Consider the following 17,500-nt stretch of genomic DNA (forward strand, 5'->3'; position numbering starts at 1 on the left):
GGTTCTTAACATCAGATCCCAGATCAGATCCCAGGACCATCAGGTCCATTTGTACACTTTCAGAGTTAAATGAACGCAGTGTTTTACAGGGTAGATTTGGAACCCAAACATACTGTAAATAGTTGTATCAAATGAGGGTACGTGGCCTAACTAATCATTAGGGGTTCATAAACTTTTTAGCTCAAGACCAAAACGGAAATTTGATTTCCCCCCGGGACCAAAACTAGTGAAAATAGTATAACCTCACGTGTCGTGACAAAATATTGACTTATTTTTTTTTCTTCCTTTTTGCTAAGGGTTTGGGCCTTGTCATCACTGGGACTATGCCTGTCTTCAACCTCACTGTGGACGCATACAATTCTAAGGTAGTCACACTACAAGTACAATCTTTTTTCTTCCTTTTTTGGGGGGGTGGGGGGGTTGGCTTATCTCGCCTTTAACACCTGGGGGAGATGGTGAGAATATGACAAATGTGTAGTTTAAGGAGTGCTAAACATGACAGCAGCTTGAGTACCTGCTGTAGGGTTTAAATGATTATATTTTTATCCCTGGAACCTCCATCATGTGGACATCATCACTCACTTGTAATGGTGTCATCATCATCAGCCCAGACAGCTGCTGCTGCTCAACTTGTGCAAACAGCTCCCCCCTGAGGCGTCAACGGACATTACAGCAGCTTGTCTCCTCTTTACCTGACACTGTGGGACGTCGCTCTTACAGTATACACACTGCGTTCACACTGGCATATGCAAAGGATACAAAGATGCAATGCTACACGGCATATTTGTAGCTTTGTATTTTTGTAGCTGAAGTTGAAACCAGCTCAAATGTTTTGTAGTTTTTTGTAGCTGTTGTAGATTTTGCGGCAGCTACAAACGTTGGATGTGTCTTTGCATCTTCAATGTCGCTGGCTTCCATTGAAAAAGAATAGTAGACTGTATCTTTGTCTCTGCCCGTGTGAACAGTGAACACAGCATGAGCATCCGTCGCCAGAGCCTTAATTAGTATCATTCATATCACCTGTGAAGGAAGTCGGAAGAGGCCCGGAAGTAGGAAGAGTTATTTATGGCGTATGTGCATATAGAGCCTATTGGCCCAAGGGTCAGACTTTGGCCATGCTTGTAAGCGTAAGCGGACATGTAACTGTAATGATGACTGCAATGGGAACGCTGTTGTTGTCGTCACAGAACCAGCTCATCCTCGGGATCATGGGAGTGGACATCGCCATCAACGAGATCAAGAAGAAGACTCCAACGTATCGGGTGAGCAACCCCACGCGCTACACGCTCGTTTTAACCCATTTAGGCCTGACGTCGAAATAAATAAAAACGTTCGCTCTGAAAGAATATATACATATACAAAGATTTGTGCCGCATTTTTACGATTTTTCAAAAATAGCAGATCTACAAGTTCATAGCGCGCCATCTGCTATTTTTCAATAGCTAAAGTATAACATAATGCTTAAAACACCAAAAGGGGTTCCCGCCCAAAATATGCCATCACATGACATCAGCAGTTCTCTGACTTTTTTTGGAATTCAAAATTATTCAATACTTTATTTTTTTTTAAATAGCAGATATACAAGCAGATATAGATCTGCTATCTAGATCTGCTTTTAATAGCCAACACTATAAATCTAACATGGCACGGATGCTTTCCCGGTTTAAATGGGTAAACGCTTCAGTCCGTAGGGTATTATGCCCACTGTTTCCCTCTCTGGACAGAGAGGGAGACTGCGCCCCGACCTCTGTTTATGCTATGGTGTCTCATGTCTGTTGTTGTCCTGTATTGTTTGTATTGTTTGTATGTTTTAAACCACTACTCTTGCTGTAAACCTAATTGCCCTTCTGGGACATTAATAAAGACCTTGAACCTTGAACCTTGAACCTTGAGGTCATTGACATACCGGTAGTCAACCTGACGGCTTTCTGCCCGACACCGGGTTTATACATTTAGAGTAGGGAGAACACTGCAGATTTAGTACTGTAGTTATATTGCATTAACACACTCTGCCATACAGATGGGTTAAAACATATATCATGAAATAACTTCCGGATTATAGCTTTAGTCAACGCCTCTTTCTTTGCCTCTCTTTCCGGGACAGCTTGGAGCCAACGGTTACACCTTCGCCATCGATCCAAACGGTTACGTGCTGTTGCACCCCAACCTGCAGCCCAAGGTACTGTCTGGACCTGCAACAATACAATAGGCCTTAGTTGTCTCTCACAACAATACAATGCATCCATACAGGCCTTAGTTGTCTCTCACAACAATACAATGCCTCATTCATAATACTGACAGCAGTTGCACGGCAGTGCAAGGAAAATAGTCGATCTACAAGCTCACAGCGTGTTGCACATGCGACGTGCTGTGAGCTTACAGGTCTTTGAACATTCGTAGGTCCACATAGCAGCAGGTACAGTACTGTATGAATGATTGAACGTGACATTAGACATAGGATGCAGAAAATTGTAACGCCTTCAGCAGCAGCTGTTATTCCTAGTAGCTGATTACCCCCACCCACCCTGTGTGTTCAGATCTTTAACTTCAGAGAACCTCTGGTCACTCTGGATTTCCTGGATGCAGAACTGGAGGACAGCAACAAGGAACAGGTATACTGTGAGAACAGCATTGCATTCATCTCTCCTTTAGAACACATTCTTACCAGCACCAAACTATTTGATCGTTTTAACCACAGACACTAGACCTTACCCGTTCTGAATATATGAACACCAAATGATGTACAGTGTGGGTAATGCGATGTAATAGATCACATTACTGATTGGGAGGGAATTGTCCTGTCTCGCTATAGCACACGTAGGCTAGGCTATCGCAAACATAGCGTTTTTTGCAATACACGTTTGCCTATATGGGGAGATGCGGCATGAGCCAAGGAATCCAGGGAAATTTTGATTTTACGACCTACGGTTCAAGAGTTATAAGGCGAAATGTAAAGTGGGCTGTTATAGCGCCACCATGAGGCCGACTGATGTAAACAGTGACGGTTTCTGAGAGAAAAAGACTCGATGTGAGTTTTTGCATTTTCCCATGTAAGTCGATGGGAAATTTGTATGCACTAATAAATTAATTCTTAATTCATAATTTGTTAAATTGAAAAAAGGGCTTCGTTAAGACCTCCGTAATATTCTGGTCAGTGCCTGTGTGAAAAGTTGGGGCGATTGGTGCAGCCAGTGAGGAGCTACGACAGTGTTTCAGACATTCAGACATTCATTCAGACATTGAGTGAATTATAGTATGATGATGCACACACGCACGCACGCACGCACGCACACACACACACTCACACACTTGCACTCTCCTGTCTGGCTTTCCCCTGTGCAGATCCGTCGAGACATGATTGATGGCAAGCCGGGCCAGAAGAAAATCAAGACTCTCATTAAGTCGGTTGATGAGGCAAGTCATCAATATATGAGACTCAATCATTGTCCAAAATGGCACCTTCCAGACTGGTCTTCATGCTTTGGATCAGACAATTTGCACTGAGCATATGATCTGTTGTTGCACCAATCAGAGCTTTGTTTCTGTTGATTGTTTGTTCAACAGAGGTACATTGATGAGGCGATGCGGACGTACACATGGACACCTGTGGAGGGCACGGATTACAGGTATGTTGTTTGTTCAAAAACAAAACACGCCAAGGGCCCCCCCCCCCCCCCCCCCCAATAATTTGTGCCGGGGACCCCCCGAAGAGAAGATTTGCGTCACAAAAAAAATAGACATTGGCTATTTTTGTGTAGGTGAAGTATAACATCTAGTTAGTGATTCAACTGATTCTGATGCTATATAAAATAATTTTGCTGAGGACGCTCTGGAACCGCCTCAAGGACCCCTTGGGGATCCCTGACCTCACTTTGAGAACCACTAGTGTAAATGCCTGTGGGTTTTCAGATGCAGTGTGACGTCAGCCAGCCGGCTCAGTGGCCGTGCGATTGTGAAGATCGGGTTCAATCCCGATCTTCACAACCCTAACCTAACCATAACCGCGAGCACGGGAGCAGCGCATGTTCGACCGCATGTCCGACCGTTGTTTCCGCATGTCTGACTTTTGGTGTGTCGGATCTGCGTGTGCGTCCCACATGGCTTAATAACCATTTGGTCCCAAAGGCTACTTAAATGCATGTGCGTTTACACATGCACTGAGCGAGACACCAAGCTTGTCATTGCTCAATGTCTGCTGCTAGTGAAGCGTGTCGCTCCGACCCTCTTCCAAAGGAGAGGCGCTTGTCTGAAAAATGGTATTTCCCTTGTTTTCAGTTGAACAAAACATATATCAAATATAATTGCATCACATTTGCTATTCATTGTGATGTTATATATCACCATTCACAAGTGGAGTTGTGGTTCAGTCAGTGTGAGGTGAGCTCCAGCCTCCAGGCGGTTCAAGCCAGCAGCCATGCCCAGCAGGAGAGTTGACAGGCGGGGAGGATAAGTCAAGACGCTCAGCGTCTCTGGCAGCTTGTCTGTAAATGATCTACGGTATACATTTTAGATGAGAAATAGGCCATGCAGTTTCTCAATCTTGACTCATTTCTACAACTGCTACTTTAGCCCATTAAAACCGGGAAGCATCTGTGTCATTTTAGACTGAGCTATAGCCTATATGTATTATACAGTATGTAGCAACATGAGTTTTTTCAGAAAACTCTTAAGATTTCGAACAGTGGTTTAGAATAGTGGTTCTGATCGTTTTTGTAAAATCGTGTATTGATTTTTTAAATTATTATTATTATTTTAACACAAATCTTCTCTTCTGGGGGTCCCTGTCACAAAACATTTTCAGATGGGAGTCCGCGGCGGCCAAATATATTATAATTATCTATTTGGGTGGTACGAAAACGTTTGAGAACTACTGATTTAGATTAGCATTTGTTTAATCGGCCTCAGGTCTTAATGGGTTACAACTTTGCTATCCATATTCTGTACTCTCCATCGAGTCCTTTTGATCCGTTTGATTCTGTCAATCTCAAGTGAGTAGATGTCGAGTGTCACTCAGTGCAGACACGGTTGCTACATGATACTCGGCCGCTAACCCAACCGCTGTGTGGGATACACTGACACCACGGCGCGTAAACAGCGCCTCAAACTGTGACTCCGCCCACAAACGGGGGAAGTTGTGATTTTCGCTCGTTCACTGCAATGCAATTTGCGGCATTTTCAAAACAATATTGAGCAGAGTAGCGATTATCAAACGTATTTGCAATGCCATACGTTGAAAGATCTGTTGCCCGTGGACAAGGCACGCTACCTCCGCAAGTTAGATAGCATCGGCATAGATGTTTGTCCGTACGTGATTAAGGATTGGACCAAGTTGCATTGGCAGCCATAGAAAATTCCGGGGTAAATTCTTACCCCGGATGTGACGTTTTTTGGGCGTTCCTGTCTAGCGTGGTGTCAGTGTATAGAAAATGTTTGAGGAAAGTTTGAGGAAGTGGCAAAAAAAAAGACCTTGACTTGACCACATGAGTTGGACATACTGTATGTTAAAGACTCTTGGTTGTCATTCATCAAACACTGATGTGTGTAAATTCAGGAATATGGCCGTCATCTATCAAGCAAAGACCAAGCCGAGGACTGAGCAGAGTTCACTTAATTTGACTCCTGTACACGCAATAAATGATTCATCTGAATCACCATAAATTAAGGAACCATATTCCTTCCCCCATAAAAAAGGATGACAGTATTCTAAGTACAAATTAACCGCATGGTTTATTCATCTCAGAAACTCTCAGTTGAGCATTTGAGGCTCTCTTATAATGACATTTCCTCTAGGGCAACACTTTGCAAATTACATTTTATGATATTCCACAGTCCTAGAACTGCTTGATGTGCGTTCTTTTCTTTATACATCTGCTGGCAGTGTGGCTGGTCTTGTCTGCAGCTAAATCCACGTGATCACATACAGTACGGTAACCGGCACATTTCTACTAACTTATGGAGGAGGATATGAAGAACATAAAATACCAAAAACATGACATGCTCTCGATTTGAGTCTAGCAGATAATATGCTCCAGTCAATATGTACATTATATTCTTGAAGACAGTTCCTTAGGCTAACTTCAAGCACACACAAAATGAGGTTATGTGTACATTATGGTATTACAGTATATAGTTTAGTTTTTTTGCTAAAAGTTGTATCTACACAAGAATGCTACAAATGGCACTTGGGATGTAACATGAGCAGAGGCCTTCCGTGGGTCACGGGGCAAGGTCAGAGAGAGAAGGATGAGGCACCCAGCCAGAACTGGTAGTGATCAAGCTGACACTGTGTGGAAGCCAACCCCAATAAGGCAACTTCAACTTGTTCTCACTCTCAAGCCAAGACCCTGACGGCCAAGCTACACCAGGCTTTTCAGTGTGCGTTTACGCGAATACGCACACACGCGCACACGCAAATTTAGGTCCAGTCCTATTTTAAGTGCACGTACGCAGGGTTCACAAAATGTGCGCAAAAAGAGTGGTGTAGCCCGGCCGTGATGCTGGTGGATATTTACAATTTTACAATTTAGGCATTTAGCAGACGCTCTTAATCCAGAGCGATTTACATATAATAATAATAACAAAAGCATGGCATACATCACATATATAAAAAGTAGTTATGATGAATCATGCGTAAACTAAGAACGTAACAGTGGAGTATCTATGTAAACTATACATACTATACTATATAATATATTATACATGTGTACTATAAAGTGCTATGACTACATAAAGTGCAATTCTAGAGCTGTCTACGTAACAAGCTATAAGTCTGTTTAAAATACTATCTAAGTCTACATAATGTGCTATCTAAGGGGCTAGGCTAGGGCAACCATCAAACTTGTGAGATATGGGGGGGGGCATGCCTTTGGTTGGATAGGAGGGAGTGGAGGGCTAGTGGTGTTGGCTAGTCTGCACTATCGCATCGCATCGTGTCTGAAAGACAAATTCAGTCTGACTCACGCGGATCAGAAGCAGGGATAAAACATATCCCCACTGGTGGTGATAAGGAATTAAAGACCAGACGGTAGATCAACAGCATGCAGGGCCGTGGATGTCTCCCTCACATCCCCCCAGCAGACCGAACCCTGATGTAAGGCTGTAGAATTGTCTTATGTAATTGTCTATTACGTAAATAAAATGTAAATTTGCTTCATATGGTGCGTGCAAAGTATCGTTATCAGTGTGAACCTGATAATGTCACAGTCTCGTGTGCCATTTGTCCCAATTAATCCTCTTATTATGTAGGAGTAGTTTTCTTTCATGTGACATCACACTATAGTGAACATATCTTTTTCTCTGCTATCTTTGGCTTTGGAGATAAAAAAATAAACAAGTGTTCACCAATGCAGATCTATTTGACCAAGTACATAGATGCAATGATTTCCAGGGCAGGGAAGGAAAAAAAACTACTTAACCCATTCAGGCCTGACGTCGAAATTTAAAAAAAAATCATGACAATTTTCTGAAAGATTTGAGGCACATTTTAACAGTTTTTCAAAAATAGCAGACCTACAACGAGTGGCGCGCTATGAGCTTGTAGATCTGCTATTTTTCAATAGCTAAATTATAACAGGTTTCCGCTCAAAATGGGTTAAAGGACCACTTCACCACTTTTCAACATACCTTCATATAATTGGTCGTCACTAATGTTCATGATAAAATGCCACCATTTTTTTCCTACTCGGTCTGTGTCTCATAGGAGGGCTGTGGGCAGTTCAGAAACCCGTCCACCAGTGACATCATCGATGGGGTATCCAAGCTAATAATCTTTTTAAATCTTGTTTAAAAAAATTCTGCCTAACGATGATGTCACTGGTGGACGGGTTGCTGAACTGCCCACAGCCCTCATAGGAAAACAATGTGGTATTTTATCGTGAACATTAGTGAGGACCAATGATATGAAGATATGTAAGTTGAAAAGTGGTGAAGTGGTCCTTTAAACCCTATATACTTTGCTGACAGTATAGTCCCCCATGAAGGGTCTATACTTGCCCCCCCCTCCTTTTTCTCCTCCAAATTTAAATATCTTCTCCAGAAATAGTATGTCTGTGTTTTTCCCCAATGTTCTGAGATGCTAGGGTTCAAACGATTGAAGTGCTAGTTAAATCCTGTGTGCGTGCGTGTGTGCGTGTTCCTGTGCGTGTGTCTGTGTGTTCACAGTCTGGGCTTGGTCCTGCCTACATACAGTGAGAACCACATCAAAGCCAACCTGAGCGACCAGATCCTACAGGTGCAGTGTAAGTACTGGGGAACTCCCAGCATGCATCTCTCTCTCTCTCTCTCTCTCTATCCGTATTTCTCTCTGTCCCAAATATAACGTCGCTCTCTTACCGAGTCCTTGGGTCCTCCGGTCTGCAGTCATCCAAGCGGAGCCCCTCTCGTCCTGTCCTCTACCCGCTCTCTCTCTCTCTCTCTCTCTCTCTCTCTCTCTCCACGCTGTCCACCACCACACAGGAACGTGTCTGGGGTGTCCAGGCTCTACTCTCTACTGCCCCTCCTATAAGTCCCTCCTGTCTTCATGCTGTGTGCTGGTCAACCCGGTGATGTTTTTTTCCTTCACACCCTCTCGCTGAAGAAAAAAACAAACCGCTGAAATGTCAGAAAGGTGAAAGCTGTGGTCTTAACTGTGTGTTAACGAAAAGGTGAAAATAATGGTGACCGTGTGCTATTATTTTTTTTTGTGCCAAATGCTCTCGCCTCTTCTACCGACCAAAAGTAATGATTCTGAAGCATCCCCCGTGTCGTTCATAGTCTTTGTTTGTTTGTTTCTTTCTGAATGAACTGTGAAAACAGGCATGCTTTTCACTTTCCTTCTGATTATTTATTTATTTTCTTGTTTTTTTATATATATTTTCTCTGTAAATCTGTTTTGTTTTGTTTTGTTATAGTTCTCTGTGTGTGTGTGAATGTTTTCTGTTGGACTGCTGACTGTGAGATGTTCTCTGGTCTTTGGAATCATTCAGTATGGGAACTCCCACATAAGCACAGACCTCATCCACTGTGGGGGTTTTCTGTGAGTCTGAATGGAGACATCTGTTGTCTCGCTCATTCGTTCTCTCTCCAGACCCTCTTTTTCCTGACTTGCTTTGTGTATTTTGTTTTTTGTGAGTTTCCTCCAATTTTCACAATGCCGTTTTTTTGTCTTGTATTTGAACATTTGTTTTTTGTTTTCACGCGCATTTCCTTTTGTATCATTTTCCGTTATTATCCTCGTTTTGTTTTGTCTCCCCCCCCTACATTTCTTCAGTTCCTTGTTTTGCTCTCGCAAATAAGACGGTTTGCTCTTCATTTCTTGTTTTTTTCTTTTCGTGTCTTTGCTTTTTCTTTTCATGTCTCGTTTGGACTTAATTGGTTCTCCTTCCTTTTTGAGAAAACAATATTTTTATTCAAGCCAGTAATTGAATAAAATATTGTCTGTGACCCTCCCTTCCCACCCGACTCCCCTATTTCTTTTCTTGCTCACTTCTACTCCAGCTGGATTCCGCTCACCGGGCAAGTATACATCATATTGGTCCACGTCTTCTTACCTTTTACTTCCTATACTCCCTCACCGCTGACCCCCACCCCCCACCCCCCACCCCTCTCGTCCTCAACCTCTCTGCTGTTGCCCCCCCCCCCTCCCTCCCAACCCCTCACCTGTCCTGTCCCCAGCCTGCTTGCCTCTATCCCTGCCTCGTCTGACCTCGTCCTATACTTCTTTCTCTCCTCTTGCTACTCTTCCTCCTTTTTTTTTTTGGGCTATTCTTGGTCGTTCTCTGCGTGCGACGGAGCATATACATTAGGCGGAACCACCCTCCTCCTCCTCCACCCACACCCCACCCTTCTTCTGCTGCAGCTCAGATCCCACATCTCTCTCTCACGATGGCTCTTCCAGTCCCTAAACCTCCCCACCACCACCACCACCACCTCCTCCTCCTCCAACCTTCGCTCTCCCTCCAATGTCCACAACGTCTCCTGTGCTCCAGTCACACAACTAAACATCTTCCTACATCCCGACGGAAGACAGGCTTTCATGTTCTCTGTTTAAACTTTGTCTTTTTGTCCCCAACCCTCTCTGTGGAGTATCTCGAAACGGGTCTCTTCTCTGTCCTCTCACATCTCTCTCTCGAGTCACGTTTCTGTCTTTAGTCATTCTCCTCTTTTTCCCTCTACCCCTTTCTGCCTCGTGGCTTCTGTAGAGGTGCTGTTTCCATCTGTCTTTCTCTCTCTTTCATTCTCTTTAAAATGTCATGTTAGCCAAGACGTGTCCTAACTACTCCATGGATCTACAAAAAGAAACAATACCCTATAATGTAACCAAGAGCTCTAAATTACTTAAACTTAAAGGGGTTCCCCAGGGGTCTATACTTGGGCCCCATCCTTTTTTCCTCTACACCACATATCTTTGCTGAAAGTAGCCGATCTACAAGCTCACAGCTTTACTTCTAGAGCTTGTAGTTCTGCGATACTTTCACTGAATGTTCACCTATTGACACCTACTGTATCATGTCCAGAATAGTGTGTAAACAGCTATACCCCAAACTATGACAGAAGAACATAGAATACTATAGACACATTTTATTTTATTTTATTAAAGATGATGTATTAATTAAATTAATTTAATCAATTCATTCATTAAATACATATTCTAGCCAAATATATATGTTATGTTGAAATAAATGTGAATTGTCAGAACCTCTATAAGAAAACATACACACATACAGTAGATAGACTTAAGTATAGAGTATACAGAAATAAACCTTAACGCGCCTTGACTTCACTGTAACGTAGATCTCCTTGACGAAGGGTAAATAAAAGGCCTCATCATGCTCTCTGGGTGGAGGCGTCCTGCGGAGCGGCCCACCCAGCGGCCCACCCAGGTCCTGTCATGTCGTTGGGTGTCAGAGTGCCCCGTGGCAGCAGCACCGTACCCACCCAGCGGCCTCGTTTGTCCCCCGTCCCCCGTCCCCGTCCCCGGCAGTCCCCCCGTCCCCCACTGTAATCCCCTGTCTCCATCAGCTTGTCTCCCCCCTCCCCCTCCCCTCTCACCCCTCAGACTGCCTGCAGGGCACGGCATGTACGGCCACGTCACTGCATCCACAGCTAAAACGTTGACGCGGATGTGCAAGGCATTGTGGGCGCAATACTACCTGGGCACTCGATTCTTTTTTAGCTGTTATATAACATTCCATCCGTGCTCTGTCTCCCAATTGCAGGTCTGAAGTGAAGACACTAGAACACATGCTGGATATACATAGGCGTAAATTGTGGCGTCTGCTTAGGATTCTCTCTTTGCCTATAGTTGCCCTTCCAAATGCCCTTCACAATGCAGTGCACCTCCTCTCATTATGTGTCTCCCTGTGCCCTCTCCCCTGCCAGTCTGAGGGGTGACCACTTCCATCAGGACCCCCCCTGCGCCACCCACTTCCCCCCCCCCCCCTGCAATAGTTGGCCATGTTGATGCCTGCCTGAAACAAAAAAGCACTTGTTTGGTGGTTCATTTCTGTCTGAGAACTTGCTTCTTGACGTGTGTAAGTCAGTTCTCAGACATCCCAAAACGAAATCACACTAAAGATCGCTGTACGATGAGCAAAGAAAAAGAAAAAAAGCTGCGATGGCAGCGGCAATCAGGTTTTGAGTGGATTCAGGTTTAACATTTTGATGAGGCACCATATTGGCTAACGCTGGTGTATTCCCATAATTCCTCAGTGTTGCTATATGGTATACGGTCCCCTTCTCTGCGTCCCTGCACCTCTGAAGAACAACTGCTGTTTTTTATTTTTGTTTTTTTTCCCCCACAACCCGCTGCTCGGCGCGTGGCTCTTCCCAGATAATCTTCCCCCTTTCTGTTGCAGATTTTGAATCACTGCTGCCAAACAGTTTTGAATCTGAAGGACATGTGTTCATAGCGCCCAGGTAGCAACTGTGTGAATGCTTGCTGTCTTCACATTGTGTGGATCAGTGGTTCTCAAACCTGTTTTCTTTTTGTTTTTTATTTTGACCTGAGATCAGATTCTAAAAATGTCTTCTACTACATCCTGACAGTTTTCTGAAAAAGCTATGTTTCTATGTCAGTCGTTCTTTGATTTTTCAAAAATAGCAGACCTACAAGCTCGTAGCGTGCCACTCGGTGGCGCGCTATGAGCTTGTAGATCTGCTATTTTGCAATAGCTAAAGCATAACATAATGCTAACACCAAAAGGGGTTCCCGCCCAGAATGGGTTAAGACCTGAGGCTGAGGATTCTACACAGAACGCCGTAATTCTCACTGTAGTTCTCATGCTTTTTTTCGTAATTTGAAATGATTCAACATTTTCCAAACACGTTACAAGGTATGTTTAAAAATAAATCAAAAATACAAAGCTATGTACGTAGGCTCCAAGCTCGCAGCTTGTAGATCTGCCATTTCTGAAGAGCCTAAAATCTAAAACGACACAGATGCTTTCCCGGGTTTTCATGGGTTAAATGTCAAGGTCATGACGTTGTCCCGCGAGCCAGACTGTTCCTCCCACAGTTTTCCAAATGTTTCCGTGTTCCGTCATCCAGCAGTCTGGAGCACGGTATAGGGTCCCGCCTCCTAATTTGCCTAAATTTGTCCTACTGTAAATCGAAGCATATGTAGCCTACAGTAGCTTGCTTTCAATGAAAATTAACCCATTTAGGCCTGACGTCGAAATTAAAAAAAGATATTCTGAAAGAATATTATATTCAAAGATTTGTGCCACATTTTCACGATTATTCAAAAATAGCAGCCCTACAAGCTCGTAGCGCGCCACTCGGTGGCTATACACTGACTATACACTTATACGCCATCTCTGAGCGAATAGGGGAAGGGGATCAATGTCACGTGATTCTTTGTTTAACCCCCGCAAAAAAACTCGGATGTGTGTCTCAAACAATATGATTATTGGCAGAATCGAGGAAAGTTTTGAATATTTGGCGGTCCCGTTTTCATTTATATACTGTAATACTGTAGCATTCGGAGATTGTGGAATATAGAAGTCTGGCCACGTGAGACTATAGGACACCCATAACTCTAGTGTGTACAAACTGTCTGTCCGTTTGTACACTCTCAGAGTAGCCTGGCCCAGCCTGTGTGAATTCTGGTCTCGAGGGGGGCGGGTGCCGGCCAAAACAGGCGGTGGGATCCTATTGGCTCACAGCATCCCCCCCTCCTCCCCCCCTCCTCCTCCCCTCCCCGGTAGAAAACAGCGGAGAACACTGACTTCACCAAATTTGGTTATCGAAATACAAGGAAGTGGGCTTCCTGCAGTATATGCCAGATCTTCCAATGGGTTTCAGCAGGCTTTCATTTTTGAGCCGAATGCGAACTCTCAGAGTTACAGACCATGCAAAAGACCATTTTTACACTATCATTTGGAACCCTCTCGAGGAACCCTGAGGGTCCTTGGACCCCACTTTGAGAACCACTGGTGTGGATGGTCATCTGTGTTTTGGGGTTTGCTCCATCTCTTTCAACCCTCACCATTATTGTGTGTTTATTATCCACTCTCCTGAGATACACGTTTCATTTTAAGACGTCTATGTTTTTGCAGTGTGTGTAAAATGGTTGTTTTTCATTCTGTCTCTCCTTTTTTTCTTCTTTTTTCATTCTGTGTGGTTTTGTGCACTTATAGTTAGAACTGCTACAAGCAGTGGTGGAAAGTGACATTTTACTCAAGTACTGCATACTTAAGTACAATTTTGAGGTATTTATACATTACTTGGGTATTTCCATTTTATGCCACGACATTTGAGGGTGAAATATTGGGCCTCATTCACTGAGCTGTTCGTATATAGTGTGTAAAGGAGGGTTCTCTAAGCATGAACTGACATGTGATTCACAAAAGGGGGTGTACAGCCCTCTGCTGCCCCATCTGGCGGAGTCAGGTTAGTACAGCCCTGATGCGGATCACAGGTGTATACATTTTTTGTCTGAAAGTTAGCATTTGCATTCTTCCACGACCACGACCATAAAAGGCAACGCCATCACTGAAAAAGCACTGTAAAAATGGACCAATCTACTTAAGGTGGCCTTACACTAGCTGATAATCGGGCATTTTTGACGCTCGGGGGGTGCCCGACCACTCAAAGCACGATCGGGATCGGCCCGATCAACATCAAGAATGTTTGATATTTTCTCTGCCCCGCTCCGATTATCCTGTAGTGTGTGGTGCTATCAGATTTCAGATTGAAAAAAATCGGCTAGTGTAAGGCCACCTTTATACAACGTAGCGGGACGCACCGACTTCGCAACTGAGTCCTTCACACGATGGATCCGTTGATAAAATAAATAGCCAACTCTCATGGGTAATGAGAAGAAGTTAGATTACAACGTTTAACCTCATGACCAAAGGCTAATTAACTTGGAATGGATGTTATATAAGCCCTTTCTACTGAACAATTGCACTAACCTTTGCTGAGGTAAAAAGATGATGCTGGAATCCGCCAATATCAGATGCTTCGGGATAAAGATCGGTTGAATTTCCATCTGCGTCTATAATATGCATCCAAGCAATAGATCTTCTTGTGTGTTAATTTGGGCACATTTTGCATGAAGAAAAAAGCAAGCTTTGGTCCGCAGACGTGACTTTGAACGGACATCCATCAAAATTCACAGAAAAAAAAGATTGACGAATCAGACTCTTTCGCGTAAAGTTCAACAAAATATGGACATAAACTAGCGTGAATGAGGCCCATTGTACTTTCTACTCCGCAATATTTAGTTGACAGCTTTACTCATAACACTGTAGACACAAACACAATGGATTATCTAATACGCTTTTAATATAATTGTGTTACTTAGTTGGGAACCACTGGACTAAACTATTAGTTCAAACTCGAATGTGCTGCTTACACACTCCTTATCCATTATCCAATTAATATATCATATTATATCAGTCAGAGGGATCAAACCAAATATGTAGTAGTAGTAATACAATTGAATGCATCATAAGCCTAATCCAGTGGTCTCCCCCATTCTCCCAAATTAGCGCTATACCATAATAAGATGATTTGATGAATCTCTCTCATATAGCATGCCAAAACCCCTTTGCATGCTGCCATGGTCATGCTGCATGTTTGTATCTGTGAATATACATTTAGCTATTATACGAAGTACTGGAGACTTGGGTGACAATTGCTACAAACAAGTACATTTTGTGATAACAAAAACAAAAGATTGAAAATGCTGTTTGCATGCACACATTTTTCCTTCTTTTCAATGAAACCGCAGACCTCAGACTGCGACCTTATATTGCGAAGGACCGACAAACAAACTCTCGCCTTCATTGTTCTGCCTCTGCTGTGCTCAGCAATCCAATCCATATTTCACTTTGACTGACAGCTCTGCCGTCAGCATATTGGAATATGCCCTTGGGACGTGAGCGCTATGTAAGAAACTGTGGCTGTATAGGACGTGCAGACGGGCTCATGAATCCCAAAGTAGTGTTACGCTGGATTTATGCGTGTTGCGCGCCTGAAATAGCAGACCGACCGATCTCACAGCGCGCTGATCTGCGGCGCATTGTGTGCTTGTAGATCGGCTATTTTAGGTGGCCGCACAACTCGGTACAAATCAGGCCTTATATCCTGCGGTATCCCTGTCTCGGAGAAATGAGGCAAGAACACAAACGTTCCGTGTGTGTGTGTGTGTGTGTGTGTGTGTGTGTGTGTGTGCGCGTGCGTGCGTGCGTGCGTATGTGTGTGCGCGCGTGTGTGTGCAATGGTGTTCAACGTTCTCTCCTGAATCTAATAGCAAGCATGTGTGGGCTCATCTCTCCTCAGGGAATACTGCAATGATCTAGAACTCACCAACAACAACACAGAGTTCCTGCTGAACTTCATCGCTCTCATGGAGAAGGAGACGCCCGACTCCAAGCAATGTGAGCTCGTCTTATATTCTCTCCACTCACTCATCATGGTTTGTTCAATGATATTCAGGCCTGGACTTCATGGCCACTTGACGCACCGGTGGGCCGATTTGTGTGATCAGCGGCCAAACTTTGTATGCACACTGTCTGCTAGTAGGCCACAGAAGTATATCTCCACTATTCTTTTTTTGTGTTATAGTTTTCTTTTTACTTTCATTTTATAATGTAAGTCATTGGGGCTGGGATACCGCTGAAACCTTCCGTGCACACGTCATAGATATGTGATAGACTGGTGGTCACGTGAAGTCCGAGTTCCACAGCGTTTCTATGTGGATCCCGAGATCCACATAATGTCTTCTGGTTTGCTTTTTTGCTCTTTAAAAAAAGAAACTCTGTGTTTATCGTGTCTTCAATTTGTCCAGGTGATAATCTACTCCTTCATAACTTGATTCTGGACACGGGCATCATCAGACAACTGGTGGAGAAGGTGTGGAAGAATAAAGATTTGAACACGTGAGTATAGAGTCTCATAGACTGCTTCCGCTGGCTTTTTTTTTGGATCAGGGCCCACTTGGAATAGTGTTTTGCCAATGATGGCCACTTGCCATAACTTGTCGGTATAGAACAGGGGTTCTCAACGCGTGGGTCGCGACCCCTCGGGGGGTCGCCAAATTAATTAAAAAAAACAAAAAAAAAAAACTGTTTTTTTTCACGATTTTTCAAAAATAGCAGACCTACAAGCTCGTAGCGCGCCACTCGGTGGCGCGCTATGAGCTTGTAGATCTGCTATTTTTCAATAGCTAAATTATAACATAATGCTTAAAACACCAAAAGGGGTTCCCGCCCAAAATGGGTTAAGGTTATTGTAGCAGTCAATTTATATTGGGGGTCGGGAGGGGGCGGGGCGGGGGTCCCGAGACATTGCCAAAGCATTTCCGGGGGTCCCCGGCCAAAAACGTTGAGAACCCCTGGTATAGAGTTCTCAAATTCATCCCGTACCCAACCCGACCTGACGTTTTCGGGCCGGACCAAAACATGTATTTTCTGCTTTAGACCATTCCAATTCCAGGGGGAACTTGGCTTTGTAAATGTTACACAAACGTTTTACATCTTAATCCTGTCTCTCCTCTCCCCTAGGTATGGGTTTCTAGCCCTGTTTGCTGCGACAGATGGAGGTCTCACAAGAGTGTTTCCCAACAAGTATGTACCGTTATGTTCACACAAGCTTTTTATGTTTGAAAATATTCAAAAAACTTCCACCTCTTCTCTTCAAGATTGACAAAAAAATAGCAGATCTACAATATGACGAGCTGTGAGCTTGTAGGGGTTCAAGACGTCAAACGGATCGCTTCTTTTGGGCTTTTTTTTGTAGTTAGACCTGTTTGGCTTGTTTCTCACACACTGACGTGGAGTTGTAAAGATAAACTTGTGAGATGGCTGTGAGCCGGGCAGGTCAATGGTCACAGATTGATGGTGGACTATACTGACCCTGTTCAACCTCAGGGCTGCAGAGAGCTGGGAGGAGGACCCCGAGCCTTTCAACGCCACTTATTACCGACGCAGTCTGGACAACAAGGGCTACATCTTCCGAGCGCCATATCGTACAGGTGAGCCACGCTCTTACAGTTTGGCCATAGCCAGTGGAGGGA

The 17,500-nt window shown here is 43.9% G+C and overlaps 1 protein-coding gene across 1 annotated transcript in view; it reads left to right on the forward strand.

Moving 5' to 3' along the window:
• Positions 1-17,500, forward strand: part of cacna2d2a (calcium channel, voltage-dependent, alpha 2/delta subunit 2a) — a gene marked incomplete at its 5' end in the record, with an annotated part of 334,563 nt that overhangs the window by 301,538 nt on the left and 15,525 nt on the right. Inside the window, 12 exons of the mRNA XM_079510575.1 lie at positions 297-365; positions 1,188-1,262; positions 2,105-2,179; positions 2,538-2,612; positions 3,343-3,414; positions 3,565-3,626; positions 8,161-8,237; positions 11,835-11,895; positions 15,766-15,863; positions 16,274-16,364; positions 16,989-17,051; positions 17,355-17,458. Of these exons, the coding sequence (XP_079366701.1) occupies positions 297-365; positions 1,188-1,262; positions 2,105-2,179; positions 2,538-2,612; positions 3,343-3,414; positions 3,565-3,626; positions 8,161-8,237; positions 11,835-11,895; positions 15,766-15,863; positions 16,274-16,364; positions 16,989-17,051; positions 17,355-17,458 (922 nt within the window). The remainder of the gene's footprint in view (positions 1-296; positions 366-1,187; positions 1,263-2,104; positions 2,180-2,537; positions 2,613-3,342; positions 3,415-3,564; positions 3,627-8,160; positions 8,238-11,834; positions 11,896-15,765; positions 15,864-16,273; positions 16,365-16,988; positions 17,052-17,354; positions 17,459-17,500) is intronic.

This window comes from Electrona antarctica, assembly GCF_951216825.1.
Source record: "Electrona antarctica genome assembly, chromosome: 9".
In the NCBI taxonomy this organism is placed as follows: domain Eukaryota; kingdom Metazoa; phylum Chordata; class Actinopteri; order Myctophiformes; family Myctophidae; genus Electrona; species Electrona antarctica.